This window comes from Bison bison, unplaced genomic scaffold, assembly GCF_000754665.1.
Source record: "Bison bison bison isolate TAMUID 2011002044 unplaced genomic scaffold, Bison_UMD1.0 scf7180017864048, whole genome shotgun sequence".
NCBI lineage: Eukaryota > Metazoa > Chordata > Mammalia > Artiodactyla > Bovidae > Bison > Bison bison.
In genome coordinates, this window is record NW_011494620.1 from 7,048,588 (window position 1) to 7,061,093 (window position 12,506).

General features: G+C 44.6%; 1 protein-coding gene across 9 annotated transcripts in view; it reads left to right on the forward strand.

Annotated features, from left to right (window-relative positions):
- RCBTB1 (regulator of chromosome condensation (RCC1) and BTB (POZ) domain containing protein 1) overlaps positions 1-12,506 on the forward strand; it is a 62,049-nt gene that overhangs the window by 30,169 nt on the left and 19,374 nt on the right. For all 9 annotated transcript variants that reach the window (XR_824909.1, XM_010835692.1, XM_010835690.1 and 6 more), the window contains exons 5-9: positions 1,648-1,814; positions 5,237-5,395; positions 8,292-8,399; positions 8,877-9,019; positions 10,010-10,200. Coding sequence is in view for 8 of the 9 variants with exons in the window: in XM_010835692.1 (XP_010833994.1) it covers positions 1,648-1,814; positions 5,237-5,395; positions 8,292-8,399; positions 8,877-9,019; positions 10,010-10,200 (768 nt within the window). In the remaining variant the exon portion in view is untranslated. The remainder of the gene's footprint in view (positions 1-1,647; positions 1,815-5,236; positions 5,396-8,291; positions 8,400-8,876; positions 9,020-10,009; positions 10,201-12,506) is intronic.

Genomic DNA, 12,506 nt, shown 5'->3' on the forward strand with positions numbered 1-12,506 from the left:
CATTCCTTCCAAAGAAATCCCAGGGCTGATCTCCTTCAGAATGGACTGGTTGGATCTCCTTGCAGTCCAAGGGACTCTCAAGAGTCTTCTCCAACACCACAGTTCAAAAGCATCAATTCTTCAGCGCTCAGCCTTCTTCACAGTCCAACTCTCACATCCATACATGACCACAGGAAAAACCATAGCCTTGACTAGACGGACCTTTGTTGGCAAAGTAATGTCTCTGCTTTTGAATATGCTATCTACGTTGGTCATAACTTTCCTTCCAAGGAGTAAGCATCTTTTAATTTCATGGCTGCAGTCACCATCTGCAGTGATTTTGGAGCCCAAAAAAATAAAGTCTGACACTGTTTGCCCATCTATTTCCCATGAAGTGATGGGACCGGATGCCATGATCTTTGTTTTCTGAATGTTGAGCTTTAAGCCAACTTTTTCACTCTCCACTTGTACTTTCATCAAGAGGCTTTTTAGTTCCTCTTCACTTTCTGCCATAAGGGTAGTGTCATCTGCGTATCTGAGGTTATTGATATTTCTCCCGGCAATCTTGATTCCAGCTTGTGTTTTTTCCAGTCCAGCATTTCTCATGATGTACTCTGCATATAAGTTAAATAAGCAGGGTGATAATATACAGCCTTGACGTACTCCTTTTCCTATTTGGAACACCAAGAAGTAGTGCTTGGATATTATCAGGGTGTCTAGGAATTGCACACAATTCTGATGCTATCTACTCAGAGATAGAATCAGATTGCACAGGTAAGAGGCTCAGTCCCACAACACCACCCTCCACTTGAGATGCTGGTCTTGAGCCCAGGTTGTTACCTGTGCTTCTGATTAACCTGCTGCAAATCCCAGGTTCCCTCCATCTCTCCTCGGGCTTTGTGGGTTTTTGTTTTTGTTTTTGTTCTCCACCATGCCATGTAGCATGTGGGATCTTAGTCCCCGACCCAGGGGTCAAACTCAGGCCCCCTGCAGTGGAAGCGCAGATTCCCAACCACTGGACCACAGGGGAATTCGTGCTTTGGATTGGATTAATTTGCCGGAATGACTCAAGGAACTCCAGAAAATCGATTTATTCACTAGGTGACTGATTATTATAAAAGGATATGAATCAACAGCGTGAATAAAGGAGCCTCCATCCTTGTAAGGCTTGGTGTCTAACATAGTGGCATGTGTAAGTGTTCTGGTTCTCCAACATGGAAACCCTCTGAAAAGGGGCCAGACAACTGTCCCCTGAGGTTCTTACGGAGGCTTCCTTATATAGTCATGATGGCTAAGCCATCGGCATTGGCAGTTGATTCAGCCTCCAGCCCTCTCCGCTCCGACCCATTTACCTTGTGGTTGGTTCTCCTGGCAACAGAGATGCCAGGAGATAATGTTCTTGTTATCAAAAGGCACCCTCATCATTGTCAGCTCTAAGGAGATTCCTCCGGTTTGGGGAGCTGTGAGCCAGGGACTGTGGATGATGACCAAGTATACAAGAGCAATGTATTTTTGTAATCTGGATGACCAAATACATATTTCTTACAAATCACAATGTCACTAAAAGAAGTAAAGGTTAACACGAGTTGTACAGAGTCTGGGAGGAAAGTTCCAGGTCGGCTGTCTCTTCTCTGAGCTGACTGTGTGTGTGTGGCCCTCCTTGTGTAGATGGAGTCGTGTATGCCTGGGGCCACAATGGCTACAGCCAGCTTGGGAATGGGACGACCAACCAAGGCCTGGCACCCATCCAGGTCTGCACCAACCTCTTGATCAAGCAAGTGGTTGAAGTAGCTTGTGGCTCGCATCATTCAATGGCTCTGGCAGCTGATGGAGAGGTAAGTGCCCTGCTCTTATGCTTTATTGTTACTTTTATTTATTTTTAATTTTGGGGGGCCATTCCTCAAGGTATGGGAGATCTTAGTTCCCTGACTGGGTATCATGCTCCCTGTAATGGAGGTGCGAAGTCTCAGCCACTGGACTGCCAGGGGAGTCCCTCGTTCACTTCCCTGTAGCTCGAAGTGTAAAGAATCTGCCTGCAATGCAGGAGACTTGGGTTTGATTCCTGTATTGGGAAGATTCTCTGGAGAAGGAAATGGCAACCCATTCCAGTATCCTTGCCTGGAGAATCCATAGACAGAGGAGCATGGTGAGCTACAGTCCATGGGGTTGCAGAAAGTTGGACATGACTGAGCAACTAACACACACGAAAGACATATAAAAGTTACCGTCTTAACCATTTTTAAGTGTTCAGTTCAGTGACATGATGTATACTCACGTTGTTTTGCAGCCATCACCACCATCCATCCACAGCACTTTCATCTTGCAGAACTGACCTCTGTGCCCATTAAACATGAACTCTCTCCTTTTAGTTCCAGCCCCTGGCAACCCCCATTCTGCTTTCTAAGAATTTAACCCCTCTAGGTACCTCATATGAGTGGAATCACACAGTACTTGTTCACTGTGACCGCCTTATCTCACCTAATATCCTCAAGGTTCATCCATGTGGCCGCATGTGGTGGATTTTCATCCCTTTTTAAGGCTGACACTGTTTCATTGTTTATCTGTTTTGTTTATCCATTTGTCTGTTGATGAACATTTGGATCATTTCTACCTTTGGCCATGTGAAAGTGCCTTGCCTTTTTTTTTTTTTTAAAGACCATATTTGTACTTGAACTGAATATCATGTGAACATAGCTGCCCTGGATACATAGCTAAAACCACCGTGAGAACAAGCTCCTTCTCTAACACAGCCTACGTTGTGTGGTCTGGAGCACTCTTTTGAAGACAGTAGACTGAATTCTTAAGGCAGTTAAGTCTCTTGCTTTTTGCTCAGATTACAAATCAGATGTGTATGACAGTGTTCTATACTGTCGTTTTTTTAATGACCTCTCCCCGCACCCTACCCCCAGGTCTGTTTTGTTTTTCAGTAAATGTAGTGATGTCATAGCATCACTACCAACATTCCAGTAGGTTCTGTACAGCTTGATTTCCTGTCCCCCCCAGCCAAGTTCCATGCATATCTTAAATGTCACTCATCCCACTGATTCTATCGTCTGGTGTCTTGTGTCATTTCGTTCCTCTCCATCTCTATCACCTTAGGTCGGGCTTGGCCATCTCCTGGACTGTTGCCATGGGCTCTTCTGTTTCATAGCTTTTTTTTTCTTTTTTAAAATATTTACTTATTTATTTGGCTGTGCCGGATCTTAGTTGCAGCATGCAAGGACTTTAGCTGTGGGATGTGGGATCTAGTTCCCTGACCAGGGATCAAAGTCAGGCCCCCTGCACTGGGAGTGCAGAGTCTTAGCCACTGGCCCCCCAGGGCAGTCCCGATCCCATAGCTTTTACATTGGTCTACACTGTGCAGTATAACTTCTCTGTCCACTGTGTCTTTGGAAATAAAAGTCAGATTCTGTTGTTCCCTGTTTAGTCCTTCAGAGACTTTAGAGTGATTTCACTAAGTAGGGTGAGCAGCTTGGTGAGATAAAGGTTTCGTGGCTGTGATGTGCTGGAGCCAGGCCTTGCACACAGCCCTGCTGCATGGAATCTACTGTTCCCAATCTGTTTCTTGGTCAGTGGAACCCCAGTCCCCATTTTTTTAAAAAACAAACGGCAACTGCATTGGAAGAGAACTTGGGCTATTTGAAAAGAAGTGCAAAAGAATGACGGTTGAAATTAGAACTTGCTAATTGTGCAGCGTGCATTCCTGGTTTATTGTAATCTTAAGCATATGCTACTCTGGGAAACTGGTAAATATAAATATTTACACTAGCTAGTCCTGTGAATCCAGTTAGTGAAGTGAAGTGAAGTCACTCAGTCGTGTCCGACTCTTTGCGACTCCATGGGCTGTAGCTTAATCAGGCTCCTCCGTCCATGGGATTTTCCAAGCAAGAGTGCTGCAGTGGATTGCCATTTCCTTTTCCAGGGGATCTTCCCGACCCAGGAATTGAACCCAGGTCTCCCGCATTGCAGGCAGACGATTTACCATCTGAGCCACCAGGGAAGCCACTTAACAGGAAGTAATTACTTTGAGGGTTTTTTCTTTCTGTGCCTGTGAAATGAACCTGTGCCACATGTACTTTTTAAGATATCAGTGTGAGTTTCAAGACAGTCCATGGGCAGCCTCAGACATGTGATCTTAGGTAGAAAATGCTGACAGAGGAGAGAGAACAGAGACTCATGGAAGCCAGAACTCAGGATGTGTGAGGACCGCTTGCCACAGGCAAGTGATGGGGTGAGAGGGGTCCTCACAGATCTTCCTAGTGATGGAGGAAGTTATCTCCTCTGCAGCCAGCATCTGCCCTTGGCTCATTCTCTCTGGCCACACTCTTGTTTGACAGGCTCAGTTAATAATTAACTTGAAGGGATTTTTCATTTTGTTTTTCATCTTTAGCTTAGAGATCCATTTGTGTCTCTCTCCATTAGAAATATGGTTTTCAGGCTGTGGCTGATCACAGGCAAAAAGTAAACAGGATGCAGTTGAGGAGGGGAGCTGCTTGGAGATGACAGCCAGTGAGGACTCAGAAAACATTATCAAGCACAACTCAACATTCTAGAGCAGCAGCTCTACAGTTAAAAATAATTAAAAAAAAAAAAAAGAATTTCTTAACAACCCCATGTCATTCCTGTAGGGACAGGCATCTCCTTAATACTTGTGAGTGTGACTGTGTTAGGAAGTGGAACTGTGATTAATAATTGTAATGATGGTGGGCTTGTGTCATCAGGAAGGGTCTATAGTATCGCCCACTGGTGATTAATGAGATAGAGGAAAGTAAGTATTGTTTGAAGGATTTCCATGGGGAAAAAAAAAAGCCTACACCCAAAGAGTTAGGCTGATTTTTGTTCATATCACTGATACTTACGTGGCACATACCTCATTTCCTTTGGATGCCAGATTTAAAAACCATAAAGAGCTACTAAAATTGTAGTGGCTGTGTAACAGTGTGGAGAGCGCCGCTAGACTGCTTGGGTTCATATTAGTAGTAAATCGTATTTACTAGCTGTGGAATCTCAAGCAAGTCACTTGACCTCTCTGTGTTCCCGTCTACACGTATACACTGGGGATGATAATAGTATTAATACCGACCCCAGGGTCATCTTTCAGGCTTCCTGTGAGGGTTCGTGTGTGTGAAGCACTTAGGACCATTGGCACGCTGTAAGGACTCATTCAGTGGGTTTGTTTTGTTTTATGATGATTATCGTGTGTTAGAATTTTCACCCTTACCCTTCTTTCTTCCTCTTTTATCCTTCTCTTGTGTAGGTATTTGCTTGGGGCTATAACAACTGCGGCCAGGTGGGGTCAGGGTCCACCGCGAACCAGCCAACTCCTCGGAAAGTGACGAACTGTTTACATATTAAGAGGGTGGTGGGCATCGCCTGTGGTCAGACCTCGTCCATGGCTGTTCTGGACAACGGTGAGGTGAGCGGTCTTCGCACCCCCCTTTCTCCTGTCCTTTTCTTTATGAGGTACGGGCTTAGATCATGGAAGGAAGAGTGCTCTGATTTGATGGCTCCATGGATAGTTAACTGATAGAGGTGCAACCACAGGCTGTTCGCTCCTCATTATGAATTTTTAAGTTCCAAGGTTTATCTGCAAGCAGAAGTTGAATGTGTTTTTGCCAGATTCACATAGCCCGATGCTTACAGGCATTTGTTTGTGATTTAATGTAGTAGATGAAAGAAGTTGACGTTACCGCTTTCTTCTAATGAAAGAGGACTCTTTTTTTTTTTTTTTTAAGTGAAAGCAGGTTTATTTAGAGAGATAGACATTCCATAGACAGAATACAGCCTGTCTCATCGAAACACTCTGCAGACCGAGTGCGGGCCACCTCAGAAGGTGAGAGGCCCTGTGCGCTCTTTAAAGTTAGCTGACGGTGTTTATAAGCACTGATGCTAATGGGCATGAAGGCTCTGTGCCTGCCGGTGTCTGCAATGCTTGCCCCTAGGAAGAAGCAACTTGCAAATGCAGAATTTTTCATCCTGATGGTTATTAGCTACTTTTAAAAAACCCACCTTTCAGTGATCCTTGACCACGGTCACCTTTGAGCTGATGGTTATTTCTATAAAATTGTTGGTTGCAGCTTCTACTTAAATGGACCTGTTACCACTTGTATGTGTCCCAGTGCACAAACTTTACTCCAGGATACTTCTCTGAACGCGAATGTACGGCATCCTGCATCGGGGTGTGAGGGTGCTGTAGAGTTTACTGAGTGCTCAGCTCTGTTAGCTGACTTTCTGAATCAAGCCTGATATTATGCTGGATGACTTCTGAATTCCTTGGGATAGTCATCTAACATCCTCCATCCCAGTATTTTCCACTTCTTTATTTATTTTTTGAAAAACTTTTTTAATTTTTAAAAGTAAATTTAATTTAAAAATTATTATGTGATTAATTCAACAAAGGAAAACAAATAAGACATATGAAATAAAAAGTGAATGCCTTTCCCTCAGTTTTTTAATGGCTTGATGTATATCCTTTTGGACCTTTCTCTATAAATAGTTACATATGGGTGAGTATAATTACCTACCGCTTTTCTCTGCCAGTCTGCACCTTTTCTGCTTTAACAGCATAGATGTTTTACCTGGATCCATTGGCAGACCATTTATAGTTGCTTCCATTATAACCATTATAACAGTTGCTTAATTTTCTTTGTATGGATGTTGGTTTTCCATGACCCATATCCAGAACTCTTCTGATGGGCATTTCAACTTTTTTTTTTTTTTCATATTTGGCTATTAAAAACACTGTTGCACTGATTTTCTCTGTTACTGTTTGTGTGTATATCTTTGTACACACAAGTATTTCTATAGAATAATTTTCCAGAAATAGGGTACATTTTTTGATAGCTCTTGCCAAATTTCTCCCCAGAAGGTTCAAACCTGTTAGACTTCCGACACTAAACGTGCTTTTGGCCATATCTTGCTAGCACCCTGAACTCCTTGTCTCCTTTTCCCCTTGTCACAGGGATGTGGAAGGCCCTCACCCACACCCATTTGCCCTGCGTTGCCCTGGGGTGTGTTGCCACCACACCTCATGTTTCTGATCTGAGCCAGGCCTTCTGTCTGTTCCTGGCCAGGACTTCACCCTTTGCACACTGGCTATTCAACAGTCACTGTCAGACCTGTGCCCGGCTCTGCTGCTTTGAGCAGAGTGAGGGAGAGGCAGGTTCAGGAGATAAGCAGGTGGGCTGGCTGGTCCCACCTTGGGTGGTGGTGGGGAAAAGACCAGAAGGAAAAGTAAAGGCCAAGGGATGAAGGGCCCAAACACAGACCAAGGAACGTGAAACGCATCCATGGATCTGCCACTGAAATATTCCAAAGCAGAGATTTGAGCAGAGTGACCCCTCTTGCTGCAGGTGTCTGAGGGGTCCCCACATTCTCCTGTGTCTCCTCCTTACTCCTCTTTCCTCTGTCCCCTCTCCTGTGGTCCTGCCGTCACTGCCTTTGCTGGACCCCCATCAGAGCTCACTATCTGCCAATGGGAGATGAGTTTATGTCTTTGAGGTCTTTCTCCCTCTGGTCTTGCTCACCACAGTCACCCTTCATGTTGCTGCCTGCAAGATAGCTCCAGAATACAACTTTAATCATGTTTATCTCTGCTTTGGAATATTTCAGTGGCAGATCCATGGATGCATTTCACGTTCCTTGGTCTGTGTTTGGGCACTTCGTCCCTTGGCCTTTACTTTTCCTTCTGGTCTTTTCCCCACCACCACCCAAGGTGGGACCAGCCAGCCCACCTGCTTATCTCCTGAACCTGCCTCTCCCTGGGATGAAGGTATACCTTCATCCGCATCTACCCTTTAGCCAGATCTGAGCATCTACCCTGCTCAGATTTCTGCTATCTAAAAAAATCTTTGCTTAACTTTCTTCCTATGGCTAAGTCCTTTCTCCTCTCTACCTGTAGTGCCTTGATTATATCTCTACCCCAGCACTTGCTGTCTGGCTGCAGAAGAATTGCGTATGTCCATCTCCCCTGTTCACCTGCTTCCAAAGACTTAATTCCTAGTACTTCTCAAAAAATCCTGAAATACAGTCAGTGATTAATAGTTGTTAATGAGCCTTAGGTTCCTCTTGTAGCAAGCAAGAATTAATGACTCGCCCAAGGCTATCCAGCTAGTAAGCTCTGGAGTAGAAGCTGCTGGATTCTGTCATCCCCATGCCTGAAACATCTGTTTGGAGATCAGTTGTAGGACCTCATTCACTAGAATAAGAGTGTTGGAAGTGAAAGAAATCTCTCATTTGTTTAGATGGATTTCATTTTTATCTCTTTCCTCCTACCAGCAGTTTTAAAACCCTCTTCTCCCCCTTTCTCTAAGGTGTATGGCTGGGGCTACAACGGCAATGGTCAGCTCGGCTTGGGAAACAATGGCAATCAGCTGACCCCCGTGAGAGTGGCAGCTTTGCACAGTGTGTGTGTCAACCAGGTATGTGTGGTGGGCTCCTAGCTGCTGCTCCCCGTCTGTCTTCCCTGCTCTGACTTGGACCATTGTGAGAATTTAGATCCCGGACCAGGGATTGAACTTGTTCCTCCTGTAATAGAAGCATGGAGTCCCAATCATTGGACCAATAGGGAAGTCCCAGAGAGTCACTCTTTTAATCAGACTTGTTGAACAGTACCCTGTGCCTTCATCTGCCACATTTATATTCTCCCTAAATTCCCATGATGAGAAGCCAGACCATGGTGCTGGCACATTGGTCTTGATAATTTGAAAAGCTACTGGGAAAAAGCCAGTAGTCTCAGGTATAGGCTTTTCTAATGCTTTTTTAATGTTCCAGAGAATGTCAGTCCACATCTGATGATGAATTGGCATTCTGCAGGAGCTGGCTATAATCTTTAAGTAGATGTTTCCCCTGCCCTTCCTGTTCTCCTGTTGATGGTAACCATGTAAATTTACTTGCAGATTGTCTGCGGCTATGCACATACTCTAGCACTAACCGATGAGGGCTTGCTCTATGCCTGGGGAGCTAACACGTATGGGCAGCTGGGAACTGGCAATAAAAATAACCTGCTAAGCCCAGCACACATCATGGTGGAGAAAGAAAGGTAACTTGGCGGTACCATGTCTTGGGATTGTGTGTGCATGGGGACTTGGGCCTGTGTGCTGGAGCGCTGGTGTTTGGCTTTGTAGCTCTTCCGTTCGTTAACGTTCTCATTGTGAACGAGAGTGCTGTACCAGTCAGCGTGAAGGTGAAGTTGACATGATTCTCTTGCAGCTTTCTCAGATGACCACCCGACATAACCACCGAAAGGCATTCATGCATTTTGGTGTATTGCCTGCAGACTTCCTAGTAGGGTCTGTCACCATGTTGAAATTTAAAACCTATTATTTTCCCTTTGAGCCAACTAAACTTTTAAATAAATAAAATCTGCCCTTGAAAGGCCATTATCTGTTTTAATATTGATTTGATTTAATGTGTGTTACTGGAATAGATGCTTAAGTGTTTGTTGAGCCATATTGTGAGTTCTTGCCCACTAAAGCTTTAGGATGTTGACTTCTAATTCTGGGACGCCACTTAAGAAGCATGCAGAGAAATGTAGTAAGTTTGGCTTGATGTCCCTTTGGATTGGGATATTCAGAGTCCATGACCCCTGGACCACTGCTTAGTCAGCCTAATGAGCATTCTGAGCCCCGATTGGGGGAAAGAGAGAAAGTTGTATGTGTAAGGAAATGGTTTATTGAATACAGGATTTTTTGCTACTGGGTAAGCCCCCAGAACTGCCAGGACATTTTTTTCAGTGTCTACTTTCCTCATTTACTGTGGTTGCTAGTCCGTTTTCCCAGGTTTTCCTCAACAGTATGCATTACTTGTCCTAACTCAGAATGAGCTTTGGGTGAGAACAGGGCACCAGGATGAGTGTAACCCAGAGCTGTTGCTCCAGTCTTTTGGTTTTGTCCGTATGACCTGACAGCTAACTTTCCTGGATCCTGGGCTCTTTGAGATGTTCGGAGCACAAAACTTTTACTTACCGTGTGTGGTGCGCTTGGGCTTCTGCGAAGCAAACATAACGTGCGTTTTTCTTAAAACTCTCCAGGGTGATAGAGATCGCGGCCTGCCACTCAGCGCACACGTCGGCCGCCAAGACGCAGGGCGGCCATGTGTACATGTGGGGCCAGTGCCGCGGCCAGTCGGTGACCCTGCCGCACCTCACGCACTTATCCTCCACCGACGACGTGTTCGCCTGCTTCGCCACGCCTGCCGTCACGTGGCGCCTCCTGTCTGTGGGTGAGAGAGCGCTCCGGCTGCCCGCCCGGACGAAGGGCACCGTCAGCGGAGCGCTGTGCCTGTGCGTCTGCTGGCTGTGGGCTCCGTCCGCTTCAGAATGCTTTATCCTCCTTTAGCTTTAAAACCCTTCCCCAAATTAGACTTGCATGATACTGTTTATTAAAATGCTATGGAATATTATATGAATTTATTATTTCCTCCTCTTGGGTGTTTTCAGTTTGAGGTGAAATTCACATACAAAAATGAACCATTTTTAAAGTACACAATTCAGAGGCATTTACTGCCTTCACCATGTTGCTGAGCCAGCATTTACATCAAGCTCTGCGGCATTTCATCACCTTAGAAGAAACCCCTATACCCATTACGCAGTCACTCCCCATTCTTTCTCCCCCCCAACCACTGGCAGCTACCAATTTGTTTGTTTTGTTTTGTTTCTATCTATGGATTTACCGGTTCTGGATGTTTGCCTTAAGTGGAATCTTACCATGTACAACCTTTTGTGTCTGACTTCTTTCACTCAGTGCTTTTGAGACCCATCCAGGTTGTAACATAATACGTGTCAGTGCTTCTTTTTATGACTGAGTAGGAGAAGGACATGGCAACCCACTCCAGTGTTCTTGCCTGGAGAATCCCAGGGACGGCGGAGCCTGGTGGGCTGCCGTCTATGGGGTGGCACAGAGTCGGACACGACTGAAGCGACTCAGCAGCAGCAGCAGCAGTGTTGGGTTATATATATAGACCACAGTTTGTCATCTGTTGATGGACATTTGGATGGTTTCCACTTTTTGGCTATTGTGAATACTGTTGTCTTGAACATTCATGTACAGATATTTGAGTGTGTACAAATATTCTTAAGTGCTTTTGTAATACTGAATTTATTATATAATTTAACGTGAACTTAAAAAAAAATGAAGAACTTGTTAACTTTGCGGAGTTAATTCCACTTTTTTTTCTCCTTTTTTCCTTTCAACCAACCTCAAACTTTTTTTTTCCTTGGAGGAGAGCTAAGGAGAGATATTATGAAGGATAGTGGGGGACTTACCTGGTAGTTAAAGACTCTGTGCTCCCACTGCAGGGGGCCCAGGTTCGATCCCTAGTCAAGGAACTAAGATCCCACCTGCTGCACAGTGTGGCCTGAAAAAGAATAAAAGGATAGTGGAATTCAGGGTGATCTTTGGTTACGTCAGCTGTCCCTTTTCTGAATACTGTCTTCCTTCATGGGCCTGTTGTTGATCGAAAATGTGAAGCTGTCATCAAGCTGAGTAGCCATTAGCAGGATAATCTTGGTCTCTTTTTATTTCTTTTTTGTACCTTTTAGCCAGTGTATTTCTTTTTTTTTTTTTTTTAGTGTATTCTAAATGTATTTTTTCTAAATTGTTCTTTTGTTTATAATGCAGAGGGAATAAAGTGAGCCAGGAAACCCTGTGCTTGAAAATTAATACAGCTGTGACAGCATGGGGTTTGGTTGCTCAGCAGTTGATACTGAAGGTCTTGTAATACACGTCCAGCTCAGGTGCGTCAGGCAGCTGGGGCTGTCCCATCAACAGGTGACCAGTCTTTGTGGTCATGGGGAAAGATGTTTAGGAAAAGTAAAGCTGCTGCTCAACTTAAAGAAATGGAACCTTTCCAGATTCTCTAACTGTAATTCAGTGATTGTTTGCAGTGAATGTTGTGATTAGAGAAAATTTAGTTCATAGGACGGGACTCCTTGGCCATACTCACACATATGTATAGACCTGTACACATTTTCAGAGTCTCATATACCTGCCTAACCTGGACCTGTTTATGAAAGGGTTCTTGCATCTTAAAATCCTCATCTTGAAAAGACATTCTTTTCAGACCAAATGTCCTACCATTTTCTATTAAGTTTGGAAAAAGTACAGTCACTAAGTATATCTCCAGGTGACCTCTTTTCCTGTCCACCCTCTAAACGTCAGAAGTGTTTGTTTACTCGAAGTTTCTGATCTCAGCAGAGTGCTGGGAAGAAAGTCAGAGGATGAATGGGTACCTCTGAAGAACAGTTTCTTCTCTGGAGGGTGGTACTAGTTGCCAGAAACCAAGGTGGTCCAGCCCTTAGGACGAGATGCAGGAGTTGAGGCTCTGAGAAGAACTGTGTTCTGGGTGGGGAGGGTGGGTAACAATCTAGGCTCTTGGACTCTTTGCCCATCTTAGTTATTTCCCATCTTTTCATTCACTGGGGATTCAGATTACAGGGTCAGGTTTTTGAAAGAATATCCATCTTTCCTCCACAGCCAAGAGAGCTCTGCATCGTCAGGGTCGGAGGGGAGGCTGTAGGTTAGAGTAAC